This window comes from Tachysurus fulvidraco, chromosome 8, assembly GCF_022655615.1.
Source record: "Tachysurus fulvidraco isolate hzauxx_2018 chromosome 8, HZAU_PFXX_2.0, whole genome shotgun sequence".
Lineage (NCBI taxonomy): Eukaryota > Metazoa > Chordata > Actinopteri > Siluriformes > Bagridae > Tachysurus > Tachysurus fulvidraco.
The window spans coordinates 20,367,348-20,386,837 of NC_062525.1; the positions used below are offsets into that span (position 1 = coordinate 20,367,348).

Consider the following 19,490-nt stretch of genomic DNA (forward strand, 5'->3'; position numbering starts at 1 on the left):
TTGATAAACCGAGATGTTAATTTGTTAGTTACAAAGATACAGCTTACGGGTTTTTTTGTTTCTTCTTTAATTAGCATTGGCTCGTAGTGATTGGCTAGCTCATAGAAAATAAGGCCAAAACAAGAGGTTCATTTTCCCACCTGGATTCCGTTAAACCCTACAAAACCGTAGGTGATTGGCTACTAATATAACGTATTGTGCACCAGGATTGGTTAGAACTCTCAGCTCATGGGCAGGACATAGACATTGTTAGCCAATCATAACGAAGAAGGGCGGGTTTTGTGTGAATACAGGTGGGGGAAAAACACCGGGGAAAAACAACTGTCATGTTTTGACAAGGAAACAAGTGAAAGAGGAAAGTCCGACATCTTGCGGTGTGAACATTTACAAACGTAATTCGTCCATCTTCACTTAAAGTAAAAACAAACGTTTAGGTGAGTGTCTTGCAGCTTAAGATGTCTTTTGTTAAATTGAGTTTACCCAGCTAGCCTGTTAGCTAACATTAGCTAGGCTAGCTGCTAGCCTGTGAGTTTGCGCTCCGTCTGGACTTTAACGGCATTCCTAAACTTCTACATAGGACGACATTTCTATTAAAAGTAAACATTTCATGAGTGAAATATAAAAGTGATGCGAACTGCGCCTCAGATATTTGTCAGTAGCTTAGCAACGCTTAGCCAGAGCGCTAACTAGCACCAAATTAACGCTAAGGTTTATTAATTAGCACATAAAAGTTTAGTAGTTAAGTTTTGCCCGGAAATTGCGTCACTTGGTGACCGATTCGTGATTATATGGATGTCTCAGAGTAGCTGTGAGTGTAAGAGTATCAGCTTCTCATTTCCCAACTGCAGTACAGAAAAAAGGGCAGTGTTGATATATCGCTCGGTCGATGTACCGCGATCGGTTACACCGATACCTTTTAACAGTATAAACAGTTAAATGTATTGTATTGGTCAGTAATAAACAATAAAGAGTAAATGTTGGTAAATGTTGCCCTGCTGTTTGAGGAAATTGGTCTCCTGAGAAGCTTCAAGTACCTCAGAGAAAATGATCATAATGTAAACTGGTCTTGTTGTTCCAGACCGATCCGACATTCTTGTCTCGTTCCTGTCTGAGCGTCTAGACTCGGATCCACATCGTCAGCGCTTCATCATGGCAGGTCGACCCAACGGGCCGGCCACAGGAAATAAGATATGCCAGTTCAAGCTGGTTCTTCTGGGCGAGTCAGCTGTGGGGAAGTCCAGTCTGGTTCTGCGCTTTGTCAAGGGCCAGTTCCACGAGTACCAGGAAAGCACCATCGGAGGTTCTTACTCAATGACCAGTTCTGTTATCATCACTTTTATTATTGAATGTAAATTGATTAAATGACTAATTCAGACTGTTTATTTTGTGTGTGTGTCTAGCGGCCTTCCTCACACAGACTGTGTGCCTGGATGACACAACAGTAAAGTTTGAGATTTGGGACACAGCCGGACAGGAGCGCTACCACAGCCTGGCCCCGATGTACTACAGAGGAGCTCAGGCAGCCATCATCGTCTACGACATCACTAATATTGTGAGAGGATATACACCTACTGATCCACTTAATTATTCACTCATTCAAACATTCACTCATTCACTCATACATTCATTCTTTCACTCACCCATTCACTAATGTGTGTGTGTGTGTGTGTGTGTGTGTGTGTGTGCATGTGTGCAGGACACATTTGCACGAGCGAAAAATTGGGTGAACGAGCTGCAGAAACAGGCAAGTCCCAACATTGTCATCGCCCTGTCTGGAAATAAAGCTGACCTCACTAACAAGAGAGCCGTCGATTTCCAGGTGTGTGTGTGTCTATGTGTGTTTACCAGTGTGTGTGTGTGTGTGTGTGTGTTTCTGTTGTGTTGGATTTAAAAACTGCTATTTTAACGTTATTATGTGTTAACCGGATCAGGAAGCGCAGGCGTACGCTGACGATAATGGCCTGCTGTTCATGGAGACGTCAGCCAAAACAGCAATGAACGTCAACGAGATATTTATGGCCATTGGTAAGTCAAAATACACACACACACACACACACACACACACACACACACACACACACACATTGCCAACCCAAGACATTTTAGAAAAAAAATATATGCAGACTTTAATAATTTGCTGTACAGTCCCTGACAAAAGTCTTGTCGCTTATCTATTTTGTAGAAACACCTGCTATTAACCTGACTTTTAATGAATCAATTGGTGTTAGAAATAGCTCATATGAGAAGCTAAAACCCTCCCAAATGATGTTTAAAATAAAATAATAAATTAAAATACTGAAATAAAATAGTTTCACTGAAAAAAAAGATTTATCATTTAATCCAGACAGAAAGGTCCAACTTTGGCAAGACAAAAGTTTTGTCGCCAATACAGAAATTGAACAAATGTACTGCAAATATAAAAATATGCCAGCAAATTAAGTAGTGGTGCTGTGAAGTCCAAAAGTTATCACGTATGATTTGCATGAGCTCAAAGGACTGCATCCATGCGGTTTGGCAAGGATTTATACAATTTATTGATGAAGTCATCAGGAATAGCAAAGAAAGCAGTCTTGCATGTGTCCCAGAGTTCATCACTATTCTTTGGTTTCGTCTTCAAAGCTTCCTCTTTCATCCTACCCCACATATGCTCAATGATGCTCATGTCTGGTGACTGGGCTGGCCAATCCTGGAGCATCTTGATTTTCTTAGCCTTGAGGAACTTTGACGTGGAGATGGAAGTATGCGATGGAGCCCCATCCTGCTGCAGAATTTGGCCTCTTATGGTTGGGAATATAAGAGGTAGCTAAGATTTCTTGGTATTTTAGACTATTGATGTTGCCTTCCACCCTGCAGATCTCTCGCACACCCCGATACTGGATGTAACCCCAGACCATGATTTTTCTGCCATCAAACTTCACTGTCCACTTCAAAAATCCACCTTCTGCTACTTTTCCAGCGTCCGTCCTTTTAGCAGGCTGTGGGCCTTGGCAAATGCCACACGGTTTTTCAATTGTCTTTTGTTTAGTGCTGGCTTCTGGGCACCGATTCGACCTAGAGGACATTTCGGGACAGAATCCGACAAACTGTTCTGGTTGACACAGGGACTTCAGGTGACCAGGTCTCATGGAGCTCTGCTGCAGTGGAAAATGGGCTGGCCTTGGATTTTTGAGCCAATTCGGTCCTCTCGAGCAGTTGTCTTGTGGGGTCTGCCTGACCTGGGCTTGTCCAAAACGTCTCCAGTCTCTTCAAATCTTTTTTTTTATCCTCTGTACTCGACGCTGAGACACATTGAAGGTGTCTGCCACATCAGCAGTGGATCTGGTCTTCAGCCTCTTGATAATCAAAACTTTAGTCTCAGTGTGAATCTTAGGCATGTTTGCAGAGGTCTAGTTGCAGTTGATGTGAAGGTCTAGTGTACTGGGGTTCTTTTTATACACACCTGAGACCTAATTGTGATCCATCATTAGTCCCAGGTGAAGCTCCTATGACAAGGCGACAACACTTATGTCTTTGCAAAAAATTGACTCAGTGGGCTTTACCAAGCTGTGAATATTAGAATACTTTTTGGACAGTTTCGTTTTGCACCGAAACATTATTACAAAAGCTGTTGGGATTAAAATGAGTCATTTCTTGTTTAAAAAAAAAATCTTGATTAGAAATCTATTTCAGCGGCACTTCAGGTCAATTTGTACACAAGAGACAAGACTTTTGTCAGGGACTGTGTGTATGTATGTTTATGTTTATCTTTGTCAACAAAGGGTGGAGCTTAAGTTAAATCCCTTCAGCCAATCACAAATGTCAGCTTTCTAAATTCTCTACTTGACTCTCACAATAGACACATACAGTGCCGTGAAAAAGTATTTACATGATTTTGTTAATTATTTTTTTAAACATATTTGTCACACTCAAAAGATGATCTAATAAATTTCACTATTACCCAAAGATAACTTGATTATGCTGTAGTCTAAAGAAATTAAAAAGCAGATGAGAAACAAAGTAAGTGACATATGTATCAGTCTGGGAAGAGTTACAAAGCAATTTCTAAGGTTTTGGGACTCCATTGTAAGAGCCATTATCCATGAATGGAGAAAATCCGGAACAGCGGTGAACCTTCCCAGGAGTGGCCGGCCGGCCTACTAAAATTAATCCAAAGAACCCAGAGCAACATCTAAAGATCTGAAGGCCTCAATTGCCTCAAGTAAGTTCAGTGTTTATGATTAAAAAAAAAATAAGAAAAAGCCTGGGCAAAAATGGCGTCCATGGGATGGTTCAAAGGCGAAAGATACTGCTGACCAAAAAGAACACAAAGGCTCGTCTCGCATTTGCCAATTTGTTCTCTACCAGAAAACCCTGAGGGTGAATGTCCAGCTCAAGCGCACTTGGATCATGCAGCTGGACAAGGATCACAAACCCCTGAGTTCCAAGGGTGGCACAGCCAGTTAGGCCAGGCATGTTTGGATGGCTTTTTTTCCCTTAATAAATGAAACACTTTTAAAACTGCATTTTTTTTAATTTACTATTAAAATTTGCTTAATGATCTCAATCATTTGAGTGTGACAAATGTACAAAAAAAAATCAGTGATTGGATTTCTGATTAGATTTAGCTTTAGCTCAACCCCTTATCCCTCTCGTTGGGTTAGAGAATCTGATTGGCTAAAAGCCCCATGCTGATGATCATTTGCTCATTCTCTAATACACTTGTCTCCCTCCTACAGCGAAGAAGCTGCCGAAGAACGAGCCTCAAGCTGGGGGAGGTGGAGCCAGTGGGCGGGGTCGAACAGGTGTGGACCTCCAAGACTCCGCCCACCAGAGCTCCACAGGCAAATGCTGCAACTGATTCACTGATTCGTTTATTCTGGTAGCAAAGGGTCCAGACAGAGTCGCAGAGGAACCGAAGACGAGCGCCTGGCATTTATAGTGATGATGATGATGATGATGATTGATTCTTTCAGAGATTATGTTTTTGATCATTATTTCCTACAGAAATCATATAAGCTAGCACTTCCTCTCTCACTCTTTCACTTCCTGTCCGGTGTATCCATATTGTATGAAAATACTAACTTGATTTATGTCTCGAGGCTCGTTTTAAAAAACACAATAAACAGCTGTGAGTGTTTTGGTGGTGGGTGGTGCGTGCACCACTTTTCCCTCCTCCCCTTTGTTATTTAGTTTTTGTTCTTATTTTTTGGTGTGTAACAATCTTTAATGAAGAGCTCATGGTGGGAATCTTGCACCCTAATCATTTTGTACATGAATGAGTATTGTTTTTATTGCAATGGTGGACATCATGGCATTATCATCGGGGTTGTGTGTGTGTGTGTGTGTGTGTGAGAGAGAGAGAGAGAGAGAGCGAGAGAGCATTACCTCTGATACCTGAAGAAGCATTTTTAACATTGTAGTTTTTCAATCTGTAAAGAGGAAAATAAAAAAAGGAGGGAAAGATCTGTGTGCAGTCTTTTTTCTTGGTTTCAAACACAGACGCTATGAATATTCATATATATGCAAATTTGACACTTCTGATTTGGACTCTAGTCACAAGTTTGATATTTGCTGAAGTCCTGAATGATTTTTTTTCTCACCGATTTATTGAACAGTGGCTTAAGCCACCCCAATAAAAACGTTACCATGACAACCAGCATCTATTCATTACGGTCACATAACGGCATGAAATCTTGTGGAAGTCCATAGCGCGGTAGGAACGCCTTTATCACCACATCGTGTTTCGAGTTGACGCGTTTTAACGACGGACGCGCGTCCTCAACGTTTATTGGCTGATGTTGACATGCATCGATCTGATTGGCCAAACTCTCCTCCATCTCTTTAAGCTTGTCGGGTAAAAGCCGCAGGCCGTATCCCAAATGATTCTAGTAGTTGATTTCTAGTGCCCTAGAACGAGTGTATATGAGCTGGATTGTGCCCTATGTAGTGCACCTATCTAGGAAAAAGAAAGCGGTTTAGGATTGTTTTTTCTTGGCTTTTAATAGGAATCCGGATCCTCTATAAGAGCAAAGTGTTATCGCTGTGTTTCTACACCATAGTTCCATGACTTTAAACAGAAAATTGTTATTTATATTTTATCGGGCTCGTGCTGCCTCTGGTTCGACATCGATGAGATTTTGTCCCGTTAGCACATTTAGCTTGATTAGCGGTTAGCACGCGCAGGTAGGCACACTTCATTTTTTTTTGTTTGTGTGTGTGTTTTAAATAGAACCGATGACATTTTCTCATGATTTCCCCCTGAGTCTGAGACGTCACAAACGTTAAAGAGATAAAAAATAATCAGGAGCACAAATGTACACCGGAGTCCTGATGTTTATTAAGTGCTGTTTACGTGTTGTGTTTGCTTTTAGAATAAAGTGCACGTGCGTGTGCATACTTTTGCATAATAAATACCTTCAGTAAGGATGTAAGGGTCCTATAGAAGGGTCCCTACATCATGCACAATATATGTCCAGTGGGTATTCAGATTCCTAAGTGGACTGACTGACTGACTATGTAGTGCACTATTCTTTCTTATGTCTGTTTAATAGTCTTCATATTTTGGCCTTGTTTCAGGATCATGTCCTTTCATCCTGGACGTGGATGTCCACGAGGCCGCCCTCCCCCTCAGAATTACTCCCCTGTCCCCCTGCGTTTGCCCCCTCCTCAACCTCTTGCACCCTCTGTGCCCCCTCCGTACCCCTATGAGCACTCAACACCTCACTGTTCTACCTACAGCCCTCAGTGCACAAGCACGTACACACCCAACATGGCACCTCGTCCTGAATTCCCTCCCTACCCTGTCTCAGCTCCCCCTCAGGGTCCACAGTGCCCCTTGCGCCCTCCTTTTCCTCCGCCTCCACTTCCTCTTCACCAGGGCTTCCCAGAACCCCCTAGTTTCCCCCCTCCTCATTTAACTGTCCCTGGAGGCAGCCCTGCCCCTTCTCAGGGCTCATACCCTTACGTCCCACCTCCTCCTCCTCCACCTTCGATGCCTCCACCTGTGCCCTTTCAGCCTCCCTACTCCATGAATTACCATCCTCAGCCTCACCTACCCCCTCTACACCCTAATTTCTACCCCTCCTCTGAATCTGGTTCCTTCAAGCCTATGGAACATTTCCATCACTTCAAGAGTGACAAGTCACCCGATCGGACACGGCGTCACAAAAGCTACGGGTACAGCGGGTACGGTGGGCACGGAGAGCGACGGGAGCGAGGGCGGAGTCCGGACAGAAGACGACAGGAAGGAGGGCGGTACCGATCAGAGAACGAAAGGGCCCGGACCCCTCCGAGACACCGGAGCCGAGAGCGCAGCAGGTGGGCGATTCAACCAGTAACATTCATTATTTCTTATTCCCTGCTTCTAACATGACATTCACACAGTTACTGAAAAGCAGTTCATGTACAGTCATTGTATCTGCCGTAACCGTATTACTTTGCCCAGGGAGCGCTATCGTCACCGGGACAGCAGGGGCTCTCCTCCATCTGACCGACACAGGAAACGACCTCGCAGCCGCTCAGGAAGCAGAGAGAGAAAACGTGGACGAACGGAGGAGGACCGAGACCGAGAGAGAGAAAGAGACAGAGATAGAGAGCGGGACAGGGAGAGGGAAAAGAGGGTGGAGACAGCCGGACGAGAAAGAAGCTACAAAGAGACCGAGGATGAGGACGAGGAAGAGATTCTGAAGCCGGCATGGATCCGCTGCACTCACGCCGAGAACTATTATTCCAATGACCCCATGGACCAAGTGGTAAAGTTATTAATGCTTTATTAAATCCCACATATCTGCGAGCTACATATCAACTACTCAGCTATTTTCTTACCTCAATGACAGAAAAAGTTTGCAAGAGTTACAAGAAGTGCCTAACACTTTTAATCTAACCTACTCCAGCCAGGACTGTTTATTTACTTCTTAAACTCCTCCCTTTATCTCTCTCCCAGGGCGACTCAACAGTCGTGGGGACAAGTAAACTGAGGGACCTGTACGAGCGATTTGAGGAGGAACTCGGACGACGTCAGGAACGCGCCAAATCCTCCCGGCCAAGGTGGGAACCCCCCAAAACCAAGCTGGACCTGGACCACGGTATAGTTCTCTGTTTCACACACAGACATTTGAAAAAGAACTGCAAACATTCAGCGTCTAGTAAAGACACATAGCCCTAAATAATAATAAGGTACCTGCAAAAACTTTGTACATAGTTAAAGGCAGGGTCTCGATTTTTGAGAAATGCTTCAGAAAACCGAGTCGGGCCGAATACTAAACAAAAATAAAAACGACCGTGTAGCCAATGAGCAGAAAAGGGCGTGTCTTGTCAATATGCAGTAGAGAGAGTGTTCATTGCGCATGTGTGACATTAGCTGAAAGCGGTTTTAACATTGAAATGGACGATAAAAACAAAGAAAGAAAGCGAAGAAAGGCTTACGATAAGGCAAGAAGTAGGACGTGTTAATATATGATCAGCTTTCCAGCGCTGAGAGAACTGAACTTAAGTAAAGTCGGCCTCATATTCACAGGTTGGAGTTTCCCGAGTCAATAACTCCTGAGCTAAACGCTGTTACTACACAAATAACACCTCTTTTCTATCATAGTAATGTAGAGAGGCAGCTACAACCGCGTTTTGTGTAGTAACAGCGTTTAGCTCAGGAGTTATTGACTCGGGAAACTCCAATCTGTGAATATGTGGCCGACTTTACTTAAGACGCCGAGGCCCTTTTTTCCTTCTCGATAGGTGAGTAACGTTGGTTTTGCTTTGTTACACAGAACTAATATATGCCTTTGTCCTTTACATGATTATGCTTGTGTGTCATTTTTGCTTATTTGTTTATCTGTAATCGTATTGTTCTTCCCTTCATCTATGATAAAGACACATTTCTTTCCATTAGTTGCCTGGGTTATGTATGTATGTGTGGGCGGAGCTATCAATACAGGGGTGGGACCCATTTGGGTTAGGGGCGTGTTTGTTTTGGTGATTTCAAATGTCAACATTGGCTTTCAAAAATCGGAGACCCTGCCTTTAATGTGTATACATGCGCACTTGTGTAGTGCTTAGCTGGTGCACTTGTACCCTTACCTATGTGCAATTATAAACCCCATGCGTCTATTTATCAACATGCCTTCTTAAATACTCACTTACTTAACACCTCGCACACTACCGATCTTGTGTATTATGTTACATATTACTGTACGTCTCCATCCACCTGCAATCCTGCCTTTCTTTACCCACATTCACGTTTAAAATGATTAATCTTACATCATTAACAAATATTTGTTTTAGGATTATAATTCCATATTCGATATTATGTTCCATAATGTACTATTCCATAATTCTGCCTCCTCACCCACCTACCTAGAATCCAATAATGTAGTGTTGTTGTTGTTATTAATATTAAAGGTTTCATCTCCATTCTGATTCAGTACATGAAGCAGTTATCCTGTGTGTGTGTGTAGCAGATGAGAGCTCGAGCGACTCCGAGTGCGACTCAGATGGGGACAGCAGTTGCTCCAGCAGCTCCGACTCTGAGGTGTTCGACGTGATCGCCGAGATCAAGCGAAAGAAAGCACACCCCGACCGGCTGCATGACGAGCTGTGGTACAACGACCCGGGACAGGTTTGTTCACACTCACAGGTCTGCGCTGTTACTATAGAAACAATGACACATGACTCATTTTCTGAGTCAGTAATTTGTCATAAAATGTGATCCGATCCTCATCTAATTCACTAGTGAATTAGATGAGTGAACCCTTGGAGTTAATAGATGATCGGACCTCCTTTGGGAGCAAGGATTCAAGCAAGAGCTTTTGGTAGCTCTGGGTCAGACCTGCACAACGTTCTGGAGGAATTTTCGACCATTCCGTTCCGTAGACACATTTATAGGATGTCTGGTGTGAACAGCTCTCTTGAGCTCATTCCACAGCATCTCTATAGGGTTACGGTCTGGGCTCTGACGGAGCCACTCCTAAAGGCGTGTTTTGTTTTTCTGAAGCCAGTCTGTGGTAGATTTACTTCGGTCATTGTGTTGCTGCACCACACAATTTCTACTAACATTCAGGCTGTGGATTTTCACCCTGAGATTATCCTATAGGATATTTTGGTAAACCTGGGAATTAATTTTTCTCTCGATGATGGCATGCGGTCCAGGCGCTGAGGCAGCGAAGCAAGCCCGATCATTGGGATGATGTCGGTACGCTGTCCTCTCGCATATGGTAGATTCAGGAACAGAGACGTTTTCCAGCTGCATTGATTTCTTCAAGCCCGTAGCTATTACTCGAGGGTTCTTCTTTACTTCGTTGAGGATTCTGCGTCGTGCTTTAGGGATCATGGTGGTTAGGCGCCCACTCCTAGGAAGAGTAGCCACAGTACTAGTCTCCATTTATAGGCAGTTTGTCTAACAGTTGATTAATGCATGTCTAAACACTTTGAGATGCTCTTCATCGGAAGTCTTCAGAGAGCTTTTTGTAAAGCATTTTTCATCATTTCATGCATCTAACAAACAGCAATATTAAAATGTTTAGGCATCTTTTATCGATCAAAGTAACTCTAATCCACCCCTTCAAACTTATTACACTCATTTGACCCCAGGTGTCCAAGCTACTGACATAAATAAGCTTTCATTGAAGTAATTAGTCTTGGGTTCACTTCCTTTTTCCTTCAGCAGTGAATGATTAATGGGTTTGTTCAATAAAAGACACGAGAGATACGAATCGTTTGTGTGTTTTCGGTGTTATAAGCACATTGTGGTGTTGTGTATTAGATGGCAATCAGATCACATTTTATGGCAAATTACTGCAGTAAACCAGTTTTAACCAGTTATTTTAACCCTTTAGTTTTTTTTTTTTTTTATACTTTTTCTTGCAATATAAATGTATATTTATAAAACATCAGTACATTTCACCTGTTCTGGTCCAGACAAAGCAGGACAATGTGTGTATATAATAATAATTATTATATATTTATTTATTTTTGCAGATGAATGATGGCCCACTGTGTAAGTGTAGTGCTAAAGCCAGACGCACAGGAATCCGGCACAGTATTTACCCCGGGGAAGAGGTGGGCATGTTTTGTTGTTGTTATCAATATGTGTGTAGTGTATAGTATTGTATAGAAGGTGTGTATATACACTATTTACTGATGGGATGACAATCGATACTATCACTACGCCCAATCATGTGTCTTTTTATCTGTAGAAAGGCATGAGAGGTGCCAATAATTTGTGTGCGGTCTCATCATACTTAACAACACTACTGTTACTTCTTTTCTTTTCTTAATTCTTCGGGAATGGCGTAGACGGTGAAATTGTGTCGTCCAATGAGCAACAACGCCGGAAAACTCTTCCATTACAGGATCACCGTGTCTCCGCCCACCAACTTCCTGGTGAGTCGTCGCTTTTTATTTGTTGTTTTGTTGTTTGCAGTGACATCATCATTCCTGAGCTAATCGTAACAGGTCGACTGACCAGACAAACTCGAATGGCTAATGTTTAATAACAATAATAAGACATTTGAGATATATTAGTTTTATTATAATAATCTTAAGCATTTCATAGAGCCTTTGTATACTTTTATAAAAATCAGTTCAAAGTTTACAAAGATTTTACAGAAGTTATTCAAAAATAAATCAGTGAAATAGACAAAAAATAGAATTTTTTATAAAAACTATAAAATAGGAATCATAATATTATACTTAAGTGGCACCCAACATTTGTTTTATCTAAAAAACATCCTTCATTGGCATCTCACTTACATCACTCACAATGCTGTACAGCTACTCGCTGACCAGGGGATTAGTTTAACGAGAACAATGCAGCAGTGCTTTAGTCTTTTTCTCTGTCCCACTCTCTCACTATCATCACTGTTGTTAATCAGCTGAGCCGATTCTCGGTTGTATGTTAGAATTCTGAACTCTCTCTCTCTCTCTCTCTCTCTCTCTCTCTCTCTCTCTGTCTCTCTCTCTCTCTCTCTCTCAGACGGATCGGCCGACGGTGATCGAGTATGATGATCACGAGTACCTGTTTGAAGGATTTTCTCTTTTCTCACACACTCCTCTCACTAACGTAAGATCAGAAAGGATAAATGACAAATACAATGCGATTATGTCACATGATTGGTGGATGTAATCAGTGATTGGTCTGGAGGAACAGTGGGGATCTGTGATTGGCCTGGGGGGAACAATGGGGATCTGTGATTGGCTTGGAGGGAACAGTGGGGATCTGTGATTGGCTTGGGGGGAACAGTGGGGATCTGTGATTGGCTTGGGGGGAACAGTGGGGATCTGTGATTGGCTTGGGGGGAACAGTGGGGATCTGTGATTGGCTTGGGGGGAACAGTGGGGATCTGTGATTGGCTTGGGGGGAACAGTGGGGATCTGTGATTGGTCAGGTGGGAACAGTGGGGATCACTTTTTGGTCTGGAGGAACAGTGGGGATCTGTGATTGGTCAGGTGGGAACAGTGGGGATCAGTGATTGGTCTGGGGGAACAGTGGGTATCTGTGATTGGTCTGGGGGAACAGTGGGTATCTGTGATTGGTCTGGGGGAACAGTGGGGATCAGTGATTGATGAAAAACACAAAAGCGCAAACTGCATGATATTTGATTAATTCTGTCTATTTTACTGTTGTCTCCTCAGATCCCTCTGTGCAGAGTGATCCGCTTCAACATTGATTACACCATTCACTTCATAGAGGAGATGGCTCCTGAGGTCAGCCTGCACTACGCCACCATCAGCTCTTTTCTTTTCATTTACTTATTTATTATCTAATGTGTGTGTGTGTGTGTGTGTGTGTGTGTGTGTGTGTGTGTGTGTGTGTGTGTGTGTGTGTGTAGAACTACTGTGTGAAAGGTCTGGAGCTTTTCTCTTCATACCTCTTCCAGGACATCCTGGAGCTGTATGACTGGAACCTCACAGGTACCAGAATATTGCCCTGCACTGTGGATCTGTGCTCCTGGCCAGTCAGAACAGAGCTCTGTGCTATAAACTCTTGTGATGTTTCTCACAGGTCCAGAGGAAACAGAGACTTCTGCCTGTCAGAGGTTTCACTTCATGCCTCGCTTTGTGCGATTCTTACCAGGTCAGTACTTTCTTTTGTTTTTAAAAAAAAATATTTTCTTACCGTATTTTCCGCATTATAAGGCGCACCTAAGAGCCTTAAATTTTCTCAAAAATCGGCCATGCGCCTGATAATCCGGTGCGCCTTATGTGTGCACCGAGTTCCAAAAATCTGTAAGAATGTTGTTGTGTGACTTTGGTAAGCGCTCCGCTTGATTGACTGTCGGACCATTTCCCGCTGACACAGGGACGTAATACGTACACTACGTACGCTGGCAGCGATAAACCAATTAGAGAACATTACGTGTACAGTACGTACGCTTACCTCCACCACGCCTCCGGTAGGTGTACTACCGGTATGTTGAAAAACAACATTTGTTTGTTTAAGGACCCCCGAAAATGGCACCAGTGAAGAGACATGCTTATGAGGCTCAACCGCTGGACATATGTGTAAACAGGGCGTTCAAAGTGAAGTTGCGAGCGGCGAGGATCACAGATGGCAAACACACCTTTACTAAGACTGGGAGTTACACCACCATATGTGAATAGATTGTGGATGCCTGGGTTAAGGTATCTGCTTTAACTGTTGTCCGAGCTTTCGCGAAAGCCGGCATCATTGCCGAACAGCCACCTGGCAATGAGACTGACTCAGACGATGATGAGAGGGAACCTGGCATGTTTGATGGCGAAATCGCTCAGCTGTTCAATTCAGACACAGAAGATGAGGACATGTGGGAGAAGATTGATTAAAAAATAATGTGTGTTGTTAAATAGTAGAATAAAGTTTAACTAAACTCGCTGTTTTGCTTCCATTATCTTTTTTTTGTAGACCGTATGTTTTAGCATGCGCCTTATAATCCGGTGCGCCTTATGGTGCGGAAAATACAGTACTTTACATCCCTATTTCTATCCTCCTTTCCTGCCCTTCTTTGCCCACTTTGCTCTTTCTCTTAATCCTCTCTTCCTTTTGTCTGGGTACTTATTTTTTGGTCATCTTCCTTTCTTTCCTCTTTCTTTATCCTCTTATTTCTTTTGGTCATGCTCACTTCTAAAAAGTTCTCACTTCTTAAAAGACTTTAGAAAATTTTTCTCTACTTATTATAGAACTACAACCTCTTTTTGATGGTCTTCCCTGATGTGTGTGTGTTTCAGATGGTGGTAAAGAGGTGTTGTCTATGCACCAGGTTCTATTGTATCAGCTGCGTAGTAACAAGCCACTCGTTCCAGAGGAGGAGATCGCTAACATGCTACAGTGGGAGGAGCTTGAATGGCAGAAATATGCAGAGGAGTGTAAAGGAATGATCGTTACTAACCCCGGCATGGTACAACACACAAGTGGGACACACACACACACACACCGAGTCACAGCTTGGTAGCTTGTAGTATTCACAACAGATAGCATGTATATGTACAGAATAACTATCAGAGTTATCTGTGTGTGTGTGTGTGTGTGTGTGTTTGGGTGTGGGGGTGTGTGGGTGTGTGGTGACAGAAACCCAGCTCGGTGAGGATAGACCAGTTGGATCGAGAACAGTTTAACCCAAACGTCATCACGTTCCCAATCATCGTCCATTTCGGAATCCGTCCGGCTCAGCTCAGCTACGCCGGAGACCCTCAGTAAGTGTGTGTGTGTGTGTGTGTGTGTGTGTGTGTGTGTGTGTGTGTGAGAGAGAGAGAGAGAGAGAAGAAACCTTTGATCTGATTGCTATAATATTATCCTATATAATAATAAATCACAGTACTCATCTTGTATAACACATCCATCTGAAATTAATACTACTAATCTACTCTGATCTAAACTAAATATGATCAATAGTCAATACATGAGCAAATAGGAAAAAATCTACCGAGAAAGCGTGTGACACACACACACACACACACACACACACACTCACACACACTCTCTCACTTTAAATGTTTGCCAACAGATGGCGATGTTAGCTAAAAAATAAGTATTTTGATCAGGGTGTTTATAATTACTTTTATTAAAGGTACATTAATAATTAGTGTGTGTGCATGTGTGTGTGTGCGTGTGTGTGTGTGTAATGGTTTGAAGAAGAGATCAGGTGTGATGCAAAAAAATTTCAGCCTCAAAGTGTTTGTGTGTGTGTGTGTGTGTGTGTGTGTGTGTTCTGATCTAAGAATAGATAGCAGACTTTGGCCTTTTGAGACCAGATAAACACAACCAGCGGCTCTCGGGCGAGTCGATACCGAGCGGCATTTTTTTTTTTAGTGTTTGTCACATTTTTTCGTTTGGGACATGTCCAATTATTTTTTGCCCTACTGGAACTGAGCAATTTCAGTGCAATATGGTGCAAGGGACACACACACACAGAGTTTTGCTAAAAACTGTCAGAAGATTGATTAGGGCTTAATGGTAAAAAGCAGAATAATTGTCAACTTATCTTATTGTTACACATTAGTATATTGTTATTTTCAATTAACATTTTCAGTATTTTTTACGTTTTTTTTTTCTTTCTTTCTTCCAGTTATGATGTTTCTTGTTATTTCAAGAGGTCAATATTTTACTCTCGTTATTTCAGGATATCATAATTCCCAAGATATCTCATTATTTCATGATACATTAGGATGAGTTGTCTGTTTTTTCAGCTTGTCATCATTTTGAAGTGTCTCATTAATTTAGAAAGTTAAAATAAATGTAAAATTTGTTGTTTTGGCATGTCATTTAATTTGAGTTATCTCATTTAAAATGCAGTTAATTCATTATCTCATTTTCTATCTCATTTATGTGCACTTATCTTGTTATTTTGGTGAACTATTTTGTTATTTCAATTTGTAATGTGGGGGCTTAGTGGTTAGCTCGTTAGCCTCACACCTCCAGGGTTGGGGGTTCGATTCCCACCTCTGCCTTGTGTGTGTGGAGTTTGCATGTTCTCCCCGTGCCTCGGGGGTTTCCTCCGGGTACTCCGGTTTCCTCCCCCGGTCCAAAGACATGCATGGTAGGTTGATTGGCATCTCTGGAAAATTGTCCGTAGTGTGTGATTGCGTGAGTGAATGAGAGTGTGTGTGTGTGCCCTGTGATGGGTTGGCACTCCGTCCAGGGTGTATCCTGCCTTGATGCCCGATGACGCCTGAGATAGGCACAGGCTCCCCGTGATTTTTTTGATTAGGTCATCACCCAGGGTTTTCTTTTTTATAGATGGTCATTACTTTAATTTATCTCGTTATATTAAGACACTGAAATTTTAGTTCAAGTTTAGTTCAATTTTAGTTTAGTAAGAAAAAGGTGCTACTTTAATGTTGTATTCGCTCAACTTAACTCAATACCTCGAATTAATATCTCATTTCCTGTTGTCGTTATCTCAGTATTCTCGGGGTTTCATAATTAACTCCAGTAAATTTGAACATGGCTTGAACACAGTAATCATTCTTACTCTGTATGCTGTGACGCACACCGCTGTTGAATCCTGGACCCTGATTGGTCCCTACATGGCCTACAGGGCACGTACAGTGGATGTGAAGGTTATTAATGTTAGTCAGCATGAACCTATTCCGTTGTGAACGTGAATGATGAATGAGTTCATACAGCTGAAGTACATCAGTCTTTATTCCAGTTGACATGTGGCTGCGTTCCGTAGCAGTGAACCGTGAAGGATTCGGTGATTTATTCTGCTTCATACAGAGAGTCTAAATTTCACAGAACTGTAAATAGTTATAATTAACACTAAATAACATATGATCTTAATGAATGGTGCTGGTGTGTGTGTGTGTGTGTGTGTGTGTGTGTGTGTGTTTCAATAGATGATAAATGTGTGGATGGACAGCAGGGACTTCATTATATTGTCTTGAGATACATAGACAGAGAGAGGTTGTTACTTAGACAGTGGAATAATATACATCATAACCGTGCGTTCTGATTGGCTGAGATTAATGTTTGTGTGTGAAAGCTATGTATGTTTTCGCTGATTCACATTGTAAATGTCTGCCGCAGATACCAGAAACTGTGGAAGAGCTACGTGAAGCTACGCCACCTGTTGGCTAACAGCCCCAAAGTGAAGCAGATCGACAAACAGAAGCTCACCCAGAGAGAGGTAGGTGTAGGTAGGAGAGGTAGGAGGTAGGTGTGTGCGCGAGTGTGTGTGCGAGTGACCTCATACACACCACCTCATTGGTGGGATTCTGTGTGTGCTCCGACTGATGTACTAAGTAGATTTGAACCCGAGCCATCGAGATGCAGCCCTTGAAGTTCCGAGATGTGCGGCTAGTCATTAGCAAGTGATTTAGTTGTTCCCCTCCCCCTCCCCCATACAGCGAGAGCTGGTGTTTACTTGTACTCGTTTCAGAAACCCGTGTTCCTTCACACTCCGCAGGTACACACTAGTTGCTATCTCCAGAGGCCGTGTGTGTGTGTGTGTGTGTGTGTGTGTGTGTGTTGTTTGATGCCTCAAACTTGTATGCATGCCTTTGTTCTGATCCCCTAACTGGAGTCCCAGTCCTGAGACTCATGGGTAATTTGCAGTCTCCCGCTGACAGCCGGAGCCGAACAAACAGAATGCGCGACTGAAGGAAGTGTGACAACGGTGTAGGAGGTGTAGAAGAGGGAGCTTTGGAAATTGTGCTCCCGCTTTGGTAGAAAAACACTGTTTGTAAAAGAACCTATGAGAGGAAGCTCGTGTTAGGTCCAGTATGTTCCTCGTTTACACACATTCTTAAATTATGGACTGATACCAAAATCTGATGTATACAAGCACCATGCTTTCACAAGCGTGTGTGTGTGTGTGTGTGTGTGTGTGTGTGTGTGTGTGTGTGTGTGTGTGTGTGTGTGTGTGTGTGTGTGTGTGTGTGAGCAGTTGTCTTACACATACACTGAGCTCTGACAAATTGATTGCTAGCAGCACAAAAAAAGGTGAGTGTCAAAACGATGAGGAACTCTAACACAATCTAACACGACTGTACTTGGTCCAAGCTAACAAATGTAGGTAGCTTAAGCACCTTGACCAGGGATACACAGAACCAGGGATACACACACACACACTCACACACACGCGCGCACAGAAGAAGAAGGAGACAATCCCAGTGTGTGATGTACGGCTGCAGGCGATAGGAGTGTGAGTTCTGTTTTGGGCTAAAATTACACCCTGTACCTGTTACCCACTGACCTGATCTCCTCAGGCTAATGAGTCGAATGCTGAACAGTGTTAAATGTCCAAATTACTGCTAATGAGTCTTAACTCCTCATTACCTGATGGATGCATGATCTAGGGGTCTGTGTGTGTGTGAGGGTCTGTGTGTGAGGGTCTGTGTGTCTGTGTGTGAGGGTCTGTGTGTCTGTGTGTGAGGGTCTGTGTGTCTGTGTGTGAGGGTCTGTGTGTCTGTGTGTGAGGGTCTGTGTGTCTGTGTGTGAGGGTCTGTGTGTCTGTGTGTGAGGGTCTGTGTGTCTGTGTGTGTGAGGGTCTGTGTGTCTGTGTGTGAGGGTCTGTGTGTCTGTGTGTGAGGGTCTGTGTGTCTGTGTGTGAGGGTCTGTGTGTGTGTGTGAGGGTCTGTGTGTCTGTGTGTGAGTGTATGTGTGTCTGTGTGTGTGTGTCTGTGTGTCTGTGTGTGAGTGTCTGTGTGTCTGTGTGTGAGGGTTCTGTGTGTACCTGTGTGTGAGGGGTCTGTGTGTCCTGTGGGTGAGGGTCTGTGTGTCCTGTGTGTGAGGGTCTGTGTGTCTGTGTGTGAGGGTCTGTGTGTCTGTGTGTGAGGGTCTGTGTGTCTGTGTGTGAGGGTCTGTGTGTGTGTGTGAGGGTCTGTGTGTGTGTGAGGGTCTGTGTGTGTGTGAGGGTCTGTGTGTGTGTGAGGGTCTGTGTGTGTGTGGGTCTGTGTGTGAGGGTCTGTGTGTGAGGGTGTGTGAGGGTGTGTGTGTGCGTGAGGGTCTGTGTGAGGGTCTGTGTGTGTGTGTGTGTGTGTGAGGGTCTGTGTGTGTGTGTGTGTGTGTGAGGGTCAGTGTGTGTGTGTGTGTGTGTGAGGGTCAGTGTGTGTGTGTGTGTGTGTGTGAGGGTCTGTGTGTGTGTGTGTGAGGGTCTGTGTGTGTGTGTGTGAGGGTCTGTGTGTGTGTGTGTGAGGGTCTGTGTGTGTGTGTGAGGGTCTGTGTGTGTGTGTGAGGGTCTGTGTGTGTGTGTGAGGGTCTGTGTCTGTGTGTGAGGGTCTGTGTCTGTGTGTGAGGGTCTGTGTGTGAGGGTCTGTGTGTGAGGGTCTGTGTGTGAGGGTCTGTGTGTGAGGGTCTGTGTGTGTGTGTGTGTGTGAGGGTCTGTGTGTGAGGGTCTGTGTGTGTGTGTGAGGGTCTGTGAGGGTCTGTGAGGGTCTGTGAGGGTCTGTGTGTGTGTGTGTGTGTGTGTGTGTGAGGGTCTGTGTGTGTGTGTGAGGGTCTGTGTGTGTGAGGCTCTGTGTGTGTGTGTGAGGCTCTGTGTGTGTGTGTGTGTGTGTGTGTGTGTGTGTGTGTGAGGCTCTGTGTGGGTGTGTGGTGGTGT

The 19,490-nt window shown here is 43.5% G+C and overlaps 2 protein-coding genes across 5 annotated transcripts in view; both read left to right on the forward strand.

The window, feature by feature from the left end:
* The first annotated feature begins 275 nt into the window (after positions 1 to 275).
* On the forward strand, positions 276 to 5,440 carry LOC113662145 (ras-related protein Rab-5C-like). The gene is made up of 6 exons (XM_027176830.2): positions 276 to 434; positions 1,079 to 1,300; positions 1,401 to 1,552; positions 1,697 to 1,819; positions 1,932 to 2,025; positions 4,716 to 5,440. The coding sequence occupies exons 2-6, from the start codon at positions 1,150 to 1,152 to the stop codon at positions 4,835 to 4,837; spliced, it is 642 nt and encodes a 213-aa protein (XP_027032631.1). The 5' UTR covers positions 276 to 434; positions 1,079 to 1,149; the 3' UTR covers positions 4,838 to 5,440.
* Positions 5,441 to 5,930: 490 nt separating this feature from the next.
* Positions 5,931 to 19,490, forward strand: part of drosha (drosha ribonuclease III) — a 57,998-nt gene continuing 44,438 nt past the window's right edge. Inside the window, exons 1-14 of one of the 4 annotated variants that reach the window (XM_047817357.1) lie at positions 5,931 to 6,162; positions 6,556 to 7,296; positions 7,424 to 7,730; positions 7,922 to 8,063; positions 9,429 to 9,589; positions 10,948 to 11,028; positions 11,266 to 11,352; positions 11,945 to 12,031; positions 12,604 to 12,675; positions 12,801 to 12,882; positions 12,974 to 13,045; positions 14,176 to 14,345; positions 14,516 to 14,640; positions 16,976 to 17,075. In XM_047817357.1, coding sequence (XP_047673313.1) covers positions 6,560 to 7,296; positions 7,424 to 7,730; positions 7,922 to 8,063; positions 9,429 to 9,589; positions 10,948 to 11,028; positions 11,266 to 11,352; positions 11,945 to 12,031; positions 12,604 to 12,675; positions 12,801 to 12,882; positions 12,974 to 13,045; positions 14,176 to 14,345; positions 14,516 to 14,640; positions 16,976 to 17,075 — 2,223 coding nt within the window. In that variant the 5' untranslated portion in view covers positions 5,931 to 6,162; positions 6,556 to 6,559. Of the gene's footprint in view, positions 6,163 to 6,552; positions 7,297 to 7,423; positions 7,731 to 7,921; positions 8,064 to 9,428; positions 9,590 to 10,947; positions 11,029 to 11,265; positions 11,353 to 11,944; positions 12,032 to 12,603; positions 12,676 to 12,800; positions 12,883 to 12,973; positions 13,046 to 14,175; positions 14,346 to 14,515; positions 14,641 to 16,975; positions 17,076 to 19,490 lie in introns of all 4 variants that reach the window. The other 3 variants (XM_047817356.1, XM_047817355.1, XM_027176826.2) reach the window with 3 other exon arrangements.